Source organism: Artibeus jamaicensis, unplaced genomic scaffold, assembly GCF_021234435.1.
Source record: "Artibeus jamaicensis isolate MK-2021 breed Jamaican fruit bat unplaced genomic scaffold, CSHL_Jam_final scaffold_754, whole genome shotgun sequence".
In the NCBI taxonomy this organism is placed as follows: Eukaryota; Metazoa; Chordata; class Mammalia; order Chiroptera; family Phyllostomidae; genus Artibeus; species Artibeus jamaicensis.
The window spans coordinates 2,723,935-2,742,747 of NW_026522054.1; the positions used below are offsets into that span (position 1 = coordinate 2,723,935).

Here is an 18,813-nt window from a genome sequence, read left to right on the forward strand (position 1 = left end):
CCCACTCTGGATCAGTTCCATTTGTGAATAGTCTCCATTTGCCTGAAGAACTCCCCAGTTCTGCTGGTAACAATCTCTCTCATTTTTTGTCTGAAAACATTTCTATGTCACCTCTTTAAAAAAACTTAGAATTTGAAGCATATGTAAGAATGGACGAGCCCACCACCCACCCTCAACAATTATCACCACAACGTCCGTGTTAATTCTTGGTACTCCTGTCTTCTTGCCCATCCTCCTGGATTATTCTAAAGCAATACCAGACATGTATTATGTTATCTATATGAATTTCCATGTACAGACATCTGCAGAAAATGGGCTCTCTTTCAATACAACTACACTACAATCACACTTAACACATTTAACAAGTTCCCGATATCTTCACATAGGTAGTAACTGTTCAAATTTCCGTTTATCTCAAAATATCAGAAAACTTTGTTAAGTTGAATCATCATACCAACAGTAAACATAGCTTAATTCGGGTGTTGCATCTTTCAAGTCTCTTATTCACAGGTTCCTATTAAAAATGTTTTCTTTTTACTGTAGGAATACTTCCTAATGCAAGCAGCTGCGGGAGGCACTGGGGAGACAGGCAGATGGCCACAACTTGCCTGACCAAGACCCTGCAGAGAGGAGCCCGGGAGATGAGCCCAACCCATCGACATGGCATGTGTCTCCACGGGTGAGCCTTAATGTAGCTCAGCGAGGTTTTGTAGTTGTCTTCCTCTGGTTAATTCCAAGAGCTGTGAAACGGTTGCTTCTGACAAGTGTCTACTTTCAAACTTTTTCTTGAGAAGATTGACCAATTCCTCATGTTAGCATAGCCAGAAGTCTACTGGCCGTTGTGACAACGTTTTTTGCAGATACAGATGCAGTGTCTTCACTAATTCCTGCAACACATTTTTTTTTTTTTTGGACTGCCATTGCTTTTGACAGCCCTTCCAGATCGTATGATTGGGCTCCAGCGAGAGACCTGCAAGTGGGGGCGATGCAGACTCTGCTCTGCCATCCTACAGTACGCACAATTAGTTTTAATTAAGTTTGGGAAAAAGCTCATCTTTTTTCAACTTTTAAAAAGTGTGCACTCTGGAACCAGACTGCCTGCCTTCATATCCTATCCTGCCACTTCCTAGATCTGTGGTTATAGGAAAGTAGCGTAATCTCCCTCCTCTATAAAATGTGAGAACAGGACGGATACCTCAGAGAGGTGTTGTGAGAAGTGACTTGAACAAAGTAACTCAGAAGAAGACGGCACACTAGTAAATTTTACCTATTAGTTCATTCTGTATGTTTGGGAATGAGAAGGTTTTACTATTTGTACACTAATGTATCTGGCCCATAAAAATTGTAAGACTGCATGGAAATATGGGAAATGCTCCTAACATCTTAAGTGAAAAAGGCAGATTAGAAAATAAAATGTATACATGCTTGCAAGTATGTAATAATAATACGTATACAAACAAAACCTGAAAAGAAACCTGTAAAATTAAAATAGTTGTTTTTGTGGTGATGAGGTCATGGGTACCTTTTACGCTAAGTATTTTCCACATTTTTTTTTGTAATTTTGCTTTTTTTTTTTGTAAAATAAAAACAAGATATAAATGATGTGTTTTCTTACTAAAAACCATTTACTTTTACTCCATGGAATATATGGCTAATTTTATTTGTGGTAAGTTATCTTTTAAGAAAAAGCGAAGCTTGTAGACTTCTGAAAACATCAACTTTTTTCTACTGCCTTTTTAATGTTTGGATTAAAAAATGTAAATGTGAAAATGTATTAGTTATAAAAGTTATTTAAGTTTCAAAATTAACAGAACAATTGCTTTTTGGCTCCGATATCTACAATACTGTTGAGAAGGCATTCGGTTCTCTTCAAGCTGGTTCCCAGGGGAACAGCTGGTGTAGCAGAAGCAGCAAAGTACTTGTGGGTTGTCCCTCGTGGGGAAAACACCCAGTTCACACCCAATCGGAAAGCGAGTACATGGAAAGAAGCAGGGCAGGTGTGCCGTTGGGCGGACTGAGAATTCAGTGGAGAATTTAAAAAGGAACAAAGATGAAGTTCGGATGAAAGCAAACCCCAAATCCTTCTTTATTTCTCCAGAAATAAACATCTCCCTGTTATCACTTGTCATTAGTGCTTGCCCACCATATGAATTCGCTCTCAAAGCTCTACTCATTCTTCATCATAACTCTAAATTTAGGAAGAAAAGTAGTATTACACTTACGTAAGTTTAGGAGAAAGGTAATATTATACTTATATAAACTTAGGAGATAGGTTTTGATTTTTATCCTTCAGGTCTCAGCAGGATCAAGTATTGTTTAAAAATTGTATCTAAATATGTATTTTTGGTAAATGCAGAATTTCATGATTAATAATGAAATAAAACCAAGGGATAAAAACAAGATTTGATATATATTCAATTTGATTATTTCTCAACCCCAATTGTCTTAAACTATAATGCCATCTTCTGCTAGGTAATCTGCTTAAAAATTCCACATGAATTTGACTTCTAGAATTTAATTACATTTCTTACCTCAAGGTAACTCTTAACAGAATCTTAAAATTCTGCCTTTTATATAATAATGATTAATTCTGCAATCATCAGTCAAACACATTGAAATAACAATTATGTGACCTATTTGTATAAAGTTCAAATATTGTTAGTTTTAGCGGCAGAAGCTAAGAATTACGTGACATACGTGACTCTAACATGACTTGCAGCTGAAACAATCCATCTGCACTACTCTGGCCACCTGCCAGTGCTTGTGCACATGAGCTCTACAAAACTGACAAAACGAACTAATAGAACTCTTTCTCAAGTTGTTTTCAACCAAACAGTCAATTTTGAGTGCTTAGAAAACTAAATAATCCTGAGCAAAGTATTGAAGGAAACATAAAGGTATACGGACAAAATGGAAAACCGAGATAAAATAAAGAGACTCTTTTTATGATTATTCAACCATGGTCTTTCAATCTGCTACTGGAATTCTTAACAATTGAACATAATACTTTTACTGGAGGAAAATCCTAGAAATTATTATAAAACACAATTCCCCAAACCCTATTTAAATGTAAATAAAATTATTGAAACTTCTGGTTAATATTAGGATTTTTACAACTGTTTATTAAGAGATGGCATAAGAAGTGCAGAATGATAACCATTCAAGAAATCCGATAGATTATTAGAGAGAAAAATCCCTTCAAGCATTTGAAATTTTGTTCATCAATCTGACTACTTACGAACTTAATCTATGGTTTTGCTCTTTATTCCAGCTACAGAGTTTAGGCGGAGCTGGTTTCTTTGGATTCTTATAGAACAACAATATTATGTCTAGCAATTACCAGTTCTTCATCATGAATATGTTATTATAGTTGTCAAAACTTCTCCAGTTTGGCCTAACTGTTCCTGCTCTTGCCAAGGATCAGCCTTAACTTAGCTATGGCAGAGCTAAGTGATGAATGTGAGGCAAAGTGTAAGAAAGAGAATAGACGAAAAGTGAAGTGCAGAACAGAGGCTCAAAAAAATAAACAGGACAAAGAATAAGATGAGCAAAACCTCTTTCCAGAGACTCCTGTACAGATGGGCACCAGGAGAAAGTGCCTGTACCAACAAGCAATCCTTGCATAGAAAGAGCAACATTACACAACACATGTGCACCACACACAAAATTACAGCCAGTTTCTACCACAGGGCTGAACGGCACGTGCTCAATGAGTATAAATGAGGATGAATCGCTCACCTTATCAAGTTCGCTTGTCAGTTTTTTGTTTTCTTCAGTTAGTAACACCTTTTCTCGTTCATACTGCTGTTTGAACTCATTTTCAAATTCTTCCCTTTCACTTTGACTAACACAATTTGAAACATAAAAAGAAAAAGAAAAAGAAAAGGAGTGGAATTAAAGGTAAAATTATGGTCCCAGATGGGCTATTGCGCCACATGCTTTACTGTGAAAAGCCACTTAGATCTTGATTGATACAAGCCCCAATCCTTTCCCTTAAAGTTAACAATCATCTTCCTTTAAATAGTCAACAGACTTGTCCTCTTAACAACATGCACTTTGTTTTTCATTTGGAAATCTGAGGGAGGCACCTGTGCTTTGTGGGCCCCTGGGCTGGGGGCCCCTAAATGGTTGTGTGTACACGAGAGGAAACCGGGAGGTGAGGAGGCTGGGAAAGCAGGTTCACGAGCCACGGCACCGGTCCTCGGACTCAGCTCCTCGGACTCGGCTCCTCGGAGCCCGGAAGTTCACGGTCACATTCCCAACTGTCCTTTCAGTGCACTCGGCCTTCCTCTGCTCCTTCCTTCTCACCTAAGTACCTGCTACCTACACATACATATACAACACAAGTTAGTATTACAAAACTTACTTAAAGTGATAGTCCTGGGGGCAGAAATGTCTACGCTAAGAGGTAAACATGGTTCTCACAGACATTTACAAAAAGGGAGAGAGGGGAATCAGTTTTTGAATAATGAGATAGAAAACTGCATTTAAGTAGACTTGCTTCCATCTGTAGCAGTCTGAGGGGGGATGCTAGCTAGCAGCAAATGAAATTCAGTGTGCATCAGTTGAGGGTAATTTTATGTGATTAAAAAAACATAATTTTGATTTTAAAAATGTAATCTTAAAAATCCCTAGCACCACTACATTACTGAATATAAATTAAATTATAATTTAAATAATAAACTCCAGGAAAACAAGCCATAGTGTGTCCCAGCAAACGTGACACTTTCCTTATTATCTATCGTCACAATGTCAATTTACTTGTGTCTAAGAATCTTTCTGTTCAGTAGCAACTCAAAACAGACAAAAACATGAAAAGTTACAAAAGAGCCTTTCTTCAGAAAAATATGTGTTCAAATAAACTGAGTAAAATTTCTACATAGAACCATTGTTTTTTCCTATCTGCATGAAATGAAACTCGAGTCTCTTCCATATTAAAGCAAACTCTCCCCCAAACCCGACGTCACCCTTCATTTTCCACTTTCGTCTTTCCCTCACCGGCAGCCACCCTGAAACCCCGCACAATCTGTCTACACACCTCGCCGCTCCTCACCACATCAAAATCTGGCCTCTACCACTACCACCCCAAAAAAGCTCTGCTCTGTCCACACTCACCATGTCCTGTCGCCACACCCAACCCGCCGGCTGCCCTTGCCCGCGCTGCCCACTCCTCCTCCTGAAACGTCATCTTCTCCTGGCTGCAGTGACTCCATGCTCTCCTGACTTCAGCTGCCTTTCTGGACTTCCCGGTGCCCTCCCCGCGGTGCTAGTGCTCCTCCGTATGCAGTCCCAGGGCTCGACTCCTCTCTCTCCACGTTTTCCCCCCACGCTATCTCTGCCACTGCACTACTGAGTCCAGTTACTGTCTATTATGCGGGTGAGCTCTGAATTGACATCTGGAGCTTTTCTGGGCTTCAAACTGCTGACTTGCCATCTCCACAAAGATGTCCTCCAGGCACCGTAAGTTCAACATGCCCGATAAGAGAGCTCAGCACAGAACACGTTCCCAGCACCGTCTCTGCCGTCCCCTGTGCCCACACTCTGCTTGCTCCTCTCACACTACAGGTGGAATCGGGGCCCAGCCCCTTCGCTCCCATCCCAGTGAGAATGCACTGCTCTGGCACTTTGCTCCTCTCCCCGGAGTCATGTACCGAATGATTCTCTATCAGATTACAAGCCTGGTGTTATTTCTCCCACCTAAAAACAAAAAGCAAAATAACTTCTTTTGAGATAGTTTTCTCCTCCAGCCACTACCTCACTGCACTGCTTGCTTTTATAAGACTCCAAGTAATAGCAGGGTGATCTACGCTCTGTCTCCAACTGCCTGCCTTCAAGTCTTCAGATCTGTGGGGTCCCACCCATACTGTTCCACTGACCTGCACATGGTTAAACTCAATTGCCATCACCTGGACCTCATTTTGTTGGATAAACACATGATATCATCTGACGCGAAGACAGGTTTGATATGATTTCATCACGTGGATTCCAGGACACCAAATCTGCCTGGTTTTCTTCCTGCTATTTCTCTTGGCTGTTCCTTCCTCATTTCCCAGCCCCAAAGACTGGACTGCCCCAGCGCCCGGCCCCAGAGTCTCTCCTCTGTCTGTACTCCTGCCCTCAGTGACCTCTTACTGTCTCACCAGTTTAGAGAGCCTGGGGCGGTAAGCACTCCCAGAACGTCATTTCGAGCCCTGAAACCCAGGCCGTGCTGCACGTGGCCCAGCTGACGTCTCCACCTGGATGTCTAACAAGCTTTTCAAACGTCAGCTGTTTAAAATGAGCTCCTGATAACACTCCCATCCCAAAGCTGCTTCTCACATCGTCTTCCTCTCTATGGTCTCCTAATTGCTGAGGCCAAAAACGTGGTATCATCCTTGATTCCTCTTTTTTTCTCGCCCCATATCTATTCCATCGGCAAATGCCATTATCTTGTCCTTTAAAGGAGACTGGAATGAAAACGCTTCTTACCACCGATTCTGCCCACCACCCTGGGCCCCATCTTTTGCCCAGATTATTGCAACAGCTCTCTAAATGGTTTCATGCTTTTTCTCTTATCTAATTCAGACCGTTCTTACCACAGTAGTCAGAAGCCATCCTATTAAAACACAAGTCAGTATTTGTTAATTTTCTGCTCAGCACCCTGTCACGCCTCTCTTCAATGGTTTTACTCAGAATAAACAACCGGAAGCCAACTGAACACGACTTCCAAAGCCTGGCCCCTACTGCTTGTCATGGTCATCTCTGACTATTCTTTCCCCTTAACTCTACTTCAGCCACATGGACCTCCCTGTTATTGTTTTTAAATAAACTTTATTTTTATAGCTGCCTTAGGTTCACAGCAAAACTAGGTACAAAATGTCACAGATATCGCCTGCCCCTCCACAAGCGCTGACCCCCACTATCAAGATCCCTGCCCGGAGTGGTACACATGTGACAATGAACCCACATCGGCTCTGGCCGTCGTCATCAAACCCCACAGTTTACCACAGCGGTCACTATTGTGGGGTGCACCACGTGCAATGTTCCTCTCATACATCTGTAGTGACACCTCCCCCACTGTCCTGAGCCCTCACTGAGAAGTCACTTTCTCAGTACAATTTCCCCTGGCCATCCTACCGATGCAACTAAATCCTTCCCCGTAACGCTTCACAGCTCACATCCTCTGCCTTATTTTTTGTTCTTGACATTTACCATTACCCAATATGTTTGCTATGTTACTAATTGTTTGTAGTCTTTCACCATAACTAAAGGAAAGTTCTATGAGCACAGAGATTTTTTTGTCTCTCCACTGCCATGTTCCCAGTGACTTACAGGCAGTAGGTTCTAAAATACTCCTGTTGATTGCTTCTCGGCCTTTTGGCTAAGATCAAGTGTAGTATCTGTTCTTATCAGTTTAAAATACTCCTGTTGAGTCAATGTACCGAACTGAATAAACTCAGGCTCCCAACACAGGTTGAGAATGGTACCAACGCACATTCACCCTGAAGTCTAGAAACCTGGGCATCACCAATAATCCCTCCTGTTTCTCACTCCTCCCCTCCGGCCACTGTGTCCTCTCGGTCCGTCCTCTCGGGAAACCCCTGCACGTCCCTCACTGTCACCCTGACTCCTCTCTCTCCGCTCCCGCCAGCCCACTCTCCACACGGCTGCAGGAGACATCTCTTAAAAATATAGATGCAATCATGCCCTTTCCCTGCCAGGGCCTTTGAATAAAGTCCAAGTTCCTTAAAGTCCGTCATGAGCGTGCCTCTGTTTTCCTTTCCGGCCTCATTTCTCACCACCCTCATCTTTCTTTTCATGTTTTTGCCATATGAACGGCTTTTATTTTCTGAGGGTGCCACGCTCCTCTTACCCTGCAGATCCTACCACATTCTGCTGCTTCCGCCTGGACACTCTTCCCCAGCATCTGTTTCTCGGGTCTTCACTTACAAATCATTTTGTCCAAGAAACCCTGGCGTACGAAGTCGCCTTGTGTGCCTCTGCTACGACGCGCTCCCCCACACAGCCCACCCGCGTCCCCATCAGGCTGGACTGCAAGTTTCTGTTCTCCATCTTGACTCTGGTCTCCCGAGGACTGGAATACGTTTACTGCCTATGGATCTCCAGTCCCTGGCACATACTAGGCATTCAATAAATATTAAACATTTAAATAACTTGATTCTTACCTCTCTCTCCTGTTTTTTTCCAATTTGTCTTTCAAAATCATAATTTCTTTGTTCAGAGCAAGTTGCTGGCCTTCTGAATCATGTAGTTCTTTCTTCAGATTTTTAATTTCATTTGCATGTATTCCTTCTCGTTTAGATAATTCTTCTTCATAAAAGATACTTTTCTTTTCCAAATCTGTCTTTAGTTTACTTATCTCTTGCTGATGTTCTATGCTGTACACTCCTGGTGAGTAACTAATTTGTTTTTGCTATAAGAGAATAAAAGATTAGTTCATCTATAAGAATAATAAAACAAGTCATTTGTTTCTGTAACATAAAGATCTGTTCATATAGCTGAATATTATTTTTGTATATTATCACATAAACATAATTCTTTATTCAGGATATTAGTCTTTGCCATACGCCGCAATTTTTTTCCTCAGTGTATATGCCTTTATTATTGTGTATGTTACAGTCTTCTTCACACCAAGATTAGGTATCTGTATTTTCTGTTGGTACTTAAAATGACAAAGGTCTAATCTAACACCTTCATGCTCACTCTAGGAAACAAAAGCAGGACTCCTTGCATTTAGGGAGGGTATTAAGAAGGAGAAATCTGGTTGAAAGCCATCTTTTTACAAATTAGGTTAAAATACACTCTTAGTAACAAGGGAAAAGGAAAACGTGGTCTCTGAAGCCCCTTCCAAGTCATGGCTCAAGGATGAACAGAAGCACGGAGACTGTGACTGTGAGATTTCCTGAGCTTTGTGACCTACTCTCCCAAGTAACTGAGAACGAAACTTGAGAAACCCAGAGAACCTATGGGCTATGATTAATGACAATGAGAAACCAAGCTCTGGCAGATGTGTCCTTTTTTGAAAGTGGTATTAGGGCTGAACTGGTAACAATAGCTGATTTAAATTTTAAAAAAATCCACCATGCTAGCTTCTTCCCATTTGAGGTATACGATTTAAAAAATAAATAAACAAACGGTATCAGTGCGGGCCTCAGAAGCGTGCCTGGGTTACCCACTGCACCGTCCCAGCATTACCCACAGACTACCCAGGAAGCGCCTACCAGCTGCACAACACAGACTGTCCCGCAGTTGCGGAGGCAGCCTGGCGTGCAAAGACCTGCTGGAGCTGAGAAGAGCCACATCAAGTCAGATTCTCGCTCTCGTGCAGCTGCATGACAATAATGCCTACATGGGCGTCTGCAGCCCTGACCACTTATCTATCTATACACTTGTCTTCCCATATCTGTGGTTTTATTTTCCATGGTTTCAGTTACTCACAGTTGCAGCCAGCTGTAGTCCTAAAATATTAAATGAAAACTCCCAGAAACAAATGATGCAGAAGCTTTCAACTGCATGCCTTTCTGAGCAGCAGTATGAAACCCTGCGCACCCTGCTTGCTCCGTCCCACTGGGACGCGATCATCCCTTCAGCCAGCGTTCGCACACTGTATGCGCTGCCCACCCCCAGTCACCTCGCCGGCTCGGTTATCAGACTGGCGGTCACAGTATCGCAGGGCTCGTGTTCAAGTCACCCTCACGGCAGCCTCACACTGTGTCTCGGTGCCCAGTATTCCCTTCCCTTCATCTCGTCACCTGGCCCTGTGTCATGGTGTGTCACAAGGAGGAGCAAGGCACGTGCAATCCAGTGCTCACCGAGAGGGCCCCATCCACGGGACTTTCAGTACGTGCAGTGCCATAATTGTTCTTTCAGAGCCAGTTATTGTTGTTAACCTCTTCTTACCGGGCCCAATTCACAAATTAAACTTTATCACAGGTATAAATGTATAGAAAAACACAGTACTATAGGGTTCGATACCATCCAGTCTCAGGCACCTGCTAGGCATCTTGGAACTGATCCCCTGCAGGGAAGGGGAACTACTTTGCTCTTCTTTCATTTTTCTAAGCACCTGAATAACAATTTTAGTTTGTTGTTCTGGTTAGTGTAGTTTGGCTGCTGGGATAGTAACAGCATGTAGTAGAAATTCCAAAGAAAAATTGCCCTAAATGCCCTAAAAATGTTACAGATTTGTCACTAATTGATAAGGATGTAAAAAGCCAAATGAAATGGTGACAAACAAATTAAAACCATAGGTAAAAAAGAAAACTATATGGGAAAAGAATAGGTTGTGCTATAGGTATTTAAAATAATTTAATATTAGCAAATGTATTAGTACGTGTGCAAAAAATGCTTTCTTTCAGTAAGTTAAACTAAAACAAAACCACATAACAATCTCAGTAGGTACCCCATCTAAGACTCCACGACAAAATCCAACACCCATTCCAAACACTACTCCCAGTTCCACCACGAGTCAAAGCAAAACAGAAGCGCAGATTCTGCTACCTTAAACATCGTCCATTCTCAAGTTACCAGACAACACAGCGCTGGTAAAACACCAGACATACACACAATACATCCAGGAACACTAACGACAGGAAAGATGTCTTCCATCATCTCCCCTATTTAATGTTAGTTCTTAGATGATCTGACCAAGAAACATGTGAAGTATTAGTTACAAGAAATGAGTATCTTTAAAAAGTGATAAAATCATTATCATTTAATATAGCTGTTCACCCAGAAAATGCAAATTAACCCACTGAAAGTGTCAGAGTTGATGATGTAAAGCAACTGCATTAGACAAACACTAACCATCAGTACTTCCGGACCACAGAATAAGCAGTAAGAAAATAGTAAGAAGTCTCTCTGTTAACAAAAAAACAACCAAACAAAATTAACTAGAAATTAATAAACGTGTACAAAGGATAACAATAGTAAGTAATTTTTCTGAATTATATAAAAAACTACAAGTCTTTATAAAAATAAGACTTGAAACAACACAGGAAAAAATATCAAGTTCTGTTAAAGAACTCTTCTTAATGGGAAGATTAAATGATATATATTCAGTATGTCCCAAATTATCTTCCTTTTAAAGCTAATAAAGCATTTTTTTAATGTGGGAAGTGATGCAGGGGTGGAAGATGGAGACAAATGTTCCTAGTACATGGGCAGAAATAAACTGGCAGAAATACCAAAAAATTCTGCAAAAGGAAAAAGAATAAAGAGAGGGAGAGGACAATATTCTTTTCAGATATTAAAACCTAGTATAAATCTTAGTTTTTTAAAAAATATATTTTATTTATTTTTAGAAAGACAGGAAGGGAGGGAAAAAGAAACATGATGTGTAAGTGAAACAGCTATTGGTTGTCTCTCTCATGCCCCCAACTAGGGACCTGGCCCGCAACCCAGGCATGTGCCCTGACTGGGAATTGAACTGGTGACCTTTCAGACCACAGGCCAGCACTCAACCCATTGAGTCACACCAGCCAGGGCAACATACTACAAATCTTTAATAGAGTATGACTGTAATATATCTCCATCCCCAAATAATTTAATTCAATATATGAGACAACTTCAGTCACTGAGGAAGGCAGTGATTAACAACATTTGAACCACCAGCAATACAAGAACAAAATGATTCTCACATCATACAAGTTAGCAACACAAACTCCAAATAAAATGGAGTTAAATAGTTTTTAACAAAATAAAAACATCCAGGAAAAAGCAGAATTACATATTTAGCAAACTCTGAAAAAGAAGGAAAAGCCAACTGAGGAAAATAAAAACAAATCTTCTACAATTTGAAAAAGAAGGCCAAAGTTAAAGGCCAAATGAAAGTGACAAAATAGTTGCAGAAAATCTAAGTATAATTATACAAAGAGTTTATGTGAATTTATTTAAAAAATTAAGACTATCTAATTAAATGGGCAAATGATTTGAAGAGAGATTTCACAGAGAAAATATGCCTCATAAAGTAACTACTAATAAAGCAGAAAATGCCTCTTACACTTGCAAGTGTTTGTGGCACTGACTCAAGGTCTTGCAATGACCTGACAACTTCATTTTCAGGTATTTGTTCTAAGAAAATGATACTGAAAAGCATTGTATAAAGGTGTTCATGGTAATTGTAACATTGTGAAAGTATAATTATTCAATATTAGAGAACTAGATAAATGGATATTCCTTTGTAATCATTAAAATTATGTTTGTGACAATTATGTAATAATGAGTGAAAAGTATATGTTAAAGGTTGAACTTTCCCTCCTAAATTTATGTAGAAGCAATAACCACCAGTATGTAACCTCAAAATGTGACCACATTTAAAAACAGGGTCATTATATAAAATTAGTGCATTCTATGACTTCCATGTGGATCTAAAACAGTCAAATTCCTGGAAGCAAAAGAATGGCCGATGCTCAGGGCGGAGGGGATGTGGGGGTCGGGGGGCAGGGATGGGCCACCACTGGTCAGGGTGTGAAGTCTCATCTATGAACCCACTCTCTGGGCCTAAAGTAAAGTAGGGTGACTACAGTGAACAGTACTGTACTGTGTGCCTGAAATTTGCTAAAAAGATTAAGAAAGTTCATCCGGGTATAAATGACTGTAATATATACATATATCCAAACATCATGTTTTACATCTTAGACAGTTTTCATTTGTCAGCTGTACCCCAATAAGCTGGAAAAAAGAAAGACAGGGTCTTTACAGAGTTAATCAACCAAAAGTGAGGTCAGTAGAGCGGGCCCTACAATGACTCAAGGTCACGCACACCGGGAGAACTGGAAGTGAAGACCAGGCAGGGACCCAGCAGGTACTTCTATAGCCAAGGAAGGGCCGGCCCTGCCAACACCTGGATTTGGATGCATTGGACCCCATCAAATAAAAGCTTGAGTGCACTGTGTCAAAGGGCATTTTTGAGAAAGGGAAAAGGCAATCTAAAAACTGGAAGAAATTACTTACTTGCAAATCAAATACCTGATAAGGGTCTGATATCCAGAATATATACAGAACTCCTACGACCCAATCAAAAAAAAAAGGGGGCAAATAACTGGAATAGACATTTCTCCAAACATATATTAACAGCCAATGGGCACAAAAAGAGATGTGCAACATTAGGAAAATGAAATTAAAACCACAAGATAACCACTCTAGATTTACTAGGATGGCTAAAACCTAAGAAATGGAAAAAGAAGGAAGTGTTTGCAAGGATGTGAAAACAGCCCGGCGGTTCTTCAACACTGCACACAGGTCACATGACCCACGATTTAACTCTAGGTCCGTACCCCAAAGAACAGTACGCAGGGGCTCCAACAGCCACTTGCACACCAGAGTTCACTGACGCAGTATCACAGCAGCCAACAGGTGGAAACAGCCCCAAGCGCCCATCAACAGATGGAGAAACAAGATGTGGTTTGTACAGACAATGGGGTATCTTTCAACCACAGAAAGGGATGAAGCTGCATGTCTGATCATGCTCCAAAATGGGTGAATCTGGAAAACATTATGATAAGTGAAACAACTCACACACAAAAGGATACCCATTAAGGTCTCCTTTAGTTTTTCCCAGCAATGTTTTGTAACTTTAGGCACACAAGTCATCAACCTTCTTGGTTACAGTTATTCTGAGGCACCTACTCTTTTTGATGCTATTATTAACTGGAAGTGCTTTCTTAACCTCCTCTGAGGACTGCCCCCCGCCGGCACACAGAACACAACTAATTATCATGCGGTGATCCGGCAGCCCTGTTGCTCTCGTTTGTTTTCTCATTGCTGAGTTTTAAGAGTCCTTCGTAAATTCTGGGTAACAGTCTTTTTATCTGTGTTTTCTCACAGTCTACGTCTCATCTTTTCATTCTCTTGGCAGCGTCTTTCAATTTCAACAAAGTCCAACATACCCATTGTTTGATTTTGTGTGCCTTCCATGCTATATATGAAAAGTTGCTGCCATACCAACAGTTATCAAGGTTTTCTCCCTATATTATCTTGTGGGAGTAAAAAATGTAGATTTTACATGTATCATGGGTCCATTTTGAGTTAATTTTTATGAAGGCATGTATCTAGATCTTTTTTTCACTTAGATGTGTAGTTTTTCTAGCACCGTTGTTTTTTTTTTTAACTTTTTTTATTGATTATGCCATTACATTTGTTCTATTCCCCCCTCCATTCCCCTCCACCCTGCATACCCCTCCCCCACCATTTCCCCCTTTAGTTCATGAACACGTGTCTCAAATTCTTTAGATTCTGTATTTCCCCTACTATTCTTACCCTCCCCCCTATCTATTTTCTATCTACTGTCTATGCTACTTATTTTCTGTACCTTCTCCCCCCCTTCTCCTCCTCCCACTCCCCTGTTGCTAACCCTCCATGTGATCTTCATTTCTACGGTTCTGCTCCTGATCTAGCTGTCCTCTTAGTTTGTTTTTGTTTTAGGTGTGGTTGTTAATAACTGTGAGTTTGCTGTCCTTTCACTGTTCATCTTTTTTATCTTCTTTTTCTTAGATAAGTCCCTTTAACATTTCATAGAATAAGGGCTTGGTGATGATGAACTCCTTGAATTTGGTCTTATCTGAGAAGCACTTTATCTGTCCTTCCACTCTAAATGAAAACTTTGCTGGGTAGAGCAATCTTGGTTGTAGGCCTTTGGTTTTCATGACTTGGAATACCTCTTTCCAGCCCCTTCTTGCCTGTAAGGTCTCTTTTGAGAAATCAGCTGACAGTCTGATGGGAACTCCTTTGTAGGTGACTGTCCCCTTAGCTCTTGCTGCTTCTAGGATTCTCTCCTTCATTTTAATCTTGGCTAATGTAATGATGATGTGCCTTGGTGTGTTCCTTCTTGGGTCCAACTTCTTTGGGACTCTCTGAGCTTCCTGGATTTCCTGGAAGTCTATTTCCTTTGCCAGACTGGGACTCAAATCAAGGGAGTGGACCAGAAGGAACAAAAAAATGATCAAACAGAAAAGAATGAAGAAATAAGAATTCAGAAAAATGAGGAGAAGCTTAGGAACCTCCAGGACATCTTTAAACATTCCAACATCCGAATTATAGGGGTACCAGAAGGGGGAAAGGCACAGCCACCAGTGGAAAACTTATTTGAACAAATAATAAAGGAGAATTTCCCCAATCTAGCACCATTTGTTGAAAGGACCACCTCTGCTCCACGGTACTGCCCTTGCTCCTCCGTCAAAGCAGACTTATCTGTGTGTGTTTCTGCCCATATCACGTTGTCTTGATTGCCGCAGCTTCAGCATTAAGTCCTCAAGTCAGGCAGTATCCGTCTTCTAACCGTGTCCTCTTCCTTCAGTGCAGTGCTGGCTACGCTGGGGATTTTGCCTCTCCATGTAAACTTGAGGTTGTTCGCTGACGTCCACATGAGAACCTGCTGGGACTGCGTCACATCCACAGTTGGGAAGAACTAACATCTGAGGACAATGAGTCTCTTATCCGTGAATGTGGAATATCTCTCCGTTTATTTAGTTCTCCTTTGATTTCTTTCATCAGAGTTGTGTAATTTTCCCCACGTACATTTGTGTGTATTTTGTTATAACAGGCTTTAATGATGTGGTAGTAAACTGTCCTAAGATCAGATTTATGGATCAGAGCCTCTGCCTCTGGACTATGAACTTCAGAGGACTCTTCCAGTTTTTCTCCTCCCTTCTCGCTAGTTTGAACACGACAGCTCGGGTGGGCTGTGATTAGCTTATTTCCCTTCCTTCCAGGCAGTTCTGTGCTGATATACCCCCACCAGTCAGGTTCTGGTTGCAGAGTCTCTCCTGAGGACAGACCTTGTGAAGAAAAATGCTGTGGAAATGGTTCCCCTACTGTGAGCACACAGACACCCCCTGTGCAAACCTCGGGGAGCTCCGGGAGAGAAAAATCAAAAGACTGGGGGGTCCCTGACACCTGGGTTCCCCTGGCCTTTCACTCCCGGTCTTATTCACACTGGTGCCTCCAGCCCTTTCTCCATTACAGTTCAGGTCTCCGTACGCTGGCAATGACTGCTACAAAGTCCTCTGCTCTGCTAAGTAAGTTGTGATTCTCTGTATTTGCCCTGCAGTCTCTCCAATTTGGGGGCAATGGTTTCTTCTGTGACGTCATTTCTACAGATCTAAGAAGAGTTGTGGGTTTCTCCATTCAGGTTTTTACTTGTTAGGACACAGTGGAGACTTCCAAGCTTCTTATATGCTCGACTCGGAGCTAGTAGTACTCTCAGGGATTTTTAAACATATAGAATAATGTGATTTGTGAATAGAGATAGTTTTACTTCTCTCTTTCAAGTTTGAATGTCTCTCCATTTTTTTCTTGTTCAATGCCTCTGGCAAGAACCTACAGTATAATGTTAAATAGCAGTGGTAAAAGTGAGCATCCTGATCTTATTCCTAGTCTTTGGGAGAAACTTTTTTAGCCATTCACCATTGAGTATGATGTTAGCTTTGAGTTTTTCATAAATGCCTGTTATCATATTGAGTACATTCACTTCTATTCCTGGTGTTCGGAGAGTTTCTATCATGAAAAGATGTTGGTTTTTCTGAAATGACATATACGGATCACTTCAGATGATCGTACTTTTTCTTTAGGTTTATTAATGTGATACACTACACTTTATTTTCTTACATTGAGCCACCCTCATTTTCTCACGGTGTGTAATCCTTTTAATAACAGTTTTGGATTTGGCTTACTAGTATTCTGTTGAGAATTTATGCATCTATATTTAGAAATACTAGCATATAATTTTCTTTTTTGTGCTATGTTGTTAATACAGCTTTGGTATGAGAGTGGGGGTGGCTTTACAGAATGAATTAGAAAGTGCTCCCTACTCCTGTTTTATCTGTAAGAGTTTAATCAGAGTTCATTCTTCTTTCAATATTTGGTTTACGTCACTAATGAAGCCATTTGGTGCTGGACTTTCCTTTGTCAGGAATTTTCCTATTACTGATTTAATCTCTTCACTTGTTATAGGTCTGTTGAAATTTCCTACTTTGTCTTCAGTCTGTTTAGGTAGCCTGTGTGCTTCCAGAATTTGTCTGTTTCATCTAGCATACTTACTTTTCTGGCACAGAGCTATTCATAGTATTGCCTTAAAATCCTTTTGCTTTCTGATAACAGATAGTAATGTATCCACTTTCATTTCTGATGTTATTTGCTTAATCCTTCTATCTATAAGTCTAGCTAAAGGTTTGTTAATTTTGTTGCTCTTTTAAGGAATCAACTTGGTTTCATTATTATTTTTCTATTCTCATTTTTAAAACTCTGTTGTAACCTTTATTTCCTTCCTTCTGCTAGTTTTGAGTTCCCTTTCATCTTCTCTTTCTAGTTTCATAAGCTAAATGTTAGGTTACTGATTTGAGAGCTTTTACAGCTACAGCTGACCCTCAAACACACAGGTTTGAATTGCATAGCTCCATTTACGGTCGATTTCTTTTTCAATATATAGTGTAACTTTCTTTTAAGCCTTACATGAGGATATGTTTACTGACTTTAGAGAGAGAAACATCAGTAATACGAGAGAGAAACATTGATTGGTTGTCTCCTGTACGTGGGAACAAACCCACACATTAGGTAGGTGCCCTGACTGGGAACTGAAGCCGCAACCACCCAATTGAGCCATTGGGCTAGGGCAAGAGCCACGCTAAAGTTATGAACAGAGTCCTGTATCAGCACAGAATAAGGAATACCGAGACTTCCTGAGATCATGCTCGATCTTGTATCTGCTGGATGAATAGAACTCTGGACTGGGCGTGGTTATACCAGGAGTGGGTGGAGGCGGGACGGGCAGTGCAGAAGAAATAGGATACGCAAAGGTCTGAGTCGAGAAAGGGCACATACCACATCCAGATTATAATTTAGTGTTGTAGAAATACGATGTTAATTTAATCCCAATGCTCTCCCTTTGAAGTACGCGTTATTACAGTAATAACTACAGAGCAATTATGATATGTCAACTTACACACATATGTATGAACTCCTTACACAAAGCAAATGAGGCAGGGTTTTACAGATGAGAAATTAAGGCCCAGAGAGGTTCAGTGTTGCGTGTGGCATCACAGAGCCAGTAACTGAGGAGGCTAGGGGCGGAAACCAGGCAGTCCGACTCTCTAGAGCTGGCACCGGTTTCCCGTGTTAAGCGCTTCTGCTGAGATGTGTTAGTCCACGCACACTGTGATCTGCCTCCCCTAACCAAGTACTTACAAAGCTACCTGTGAGCCCCCCTAGGTCATTCACGAGACAGAGGGCTGGATATCTAACCACGCCTCCCAGGCAAATTACCAATAGGTCTTGTCCAGGTATGTAGTCCTGCATAAATGTCTGAACTCTTTCTTGATAGGTTTTTTTCTTCCCACTAAACACCATCCTCCTTTCCTTCCACCAAGAATGGGAAGTCAGTATCAGCTTTCTACTGGTAAAAATGAGAATTAAGAGCACTAGGTTGGGAGGGTAGCTAATTTTTACTCTACACCAAGAGAGCACATGACTAACACTCCACTTAGGCCTAAAGAAGAGAAAATTAATTCAGCTTCATAAAGATGCAATCAAACGGTACCTTTAGTCCCTCCAACTCATTTTCCAGTTGCTTAGAATAGTGTTCACTCTGTTCGCGCAATTTCCTGTCTTTAGACGCTTCAGCAGCTATAGCTTCTGTATGAACTTCCAGCTTTAACATAAAATGAAAAAAGCAGATTTACCATTATAATTGCTTTTCCAATAATACGGGTTCCCCATGGGCATTTACCTTGTAACAGGAAGATAACACGAATCTTGAAATTCACATTAAACAATATTACCAAACTAAAAAAACAACCTTTTTCAGAAGTTAAAGAGTGC

The 18,813-nt window shown here is 40.9% G+C and overlaps 1 protein-coding gene and 1 pseudogene across 5 annotated transcripts in view; one reads left to right on the forward strand and one right to left on the reverse strand.

Annotated features, from left to right (window-relative positions):
• Positions 1–18,813, reverse strand: part of CDC42BPA (CDC42 binding protein kinase alpha) — a 172,225-nt gene that overhangs the window by 55,526 nt on the left and 97,886 nt on the right. For 4 of the 5 annotated variants that reach the window (XM_037138820.2, XM_037138818.2, XM_037138819.2 and 1 more), the window contains 3 exons: positions 18,533–18,643; positions 8,166–8,413; positions 3,739–3,844 (listed from right to left, as the gene is read on the reverse strand). In XM_037138820.2, coding sequence (XP_036994715.2) covers positions 3,739–3,844; positions 8,166–8,413; positions 18,533–18,643 — 465 coding nt within the window. The remainder of the gene's footprint in view (positions 1–3,738; positions 3,845–8,165; positions 8,414–18,532; positions 18,644–18,813) is intronic. The other variant, XM_053659562.1, reaches the window with a different exon arrangement.
• On the forward strand, positions 7,341–7,448 carry LOC119044475 (uncharacterized; annotated as a pseudogene).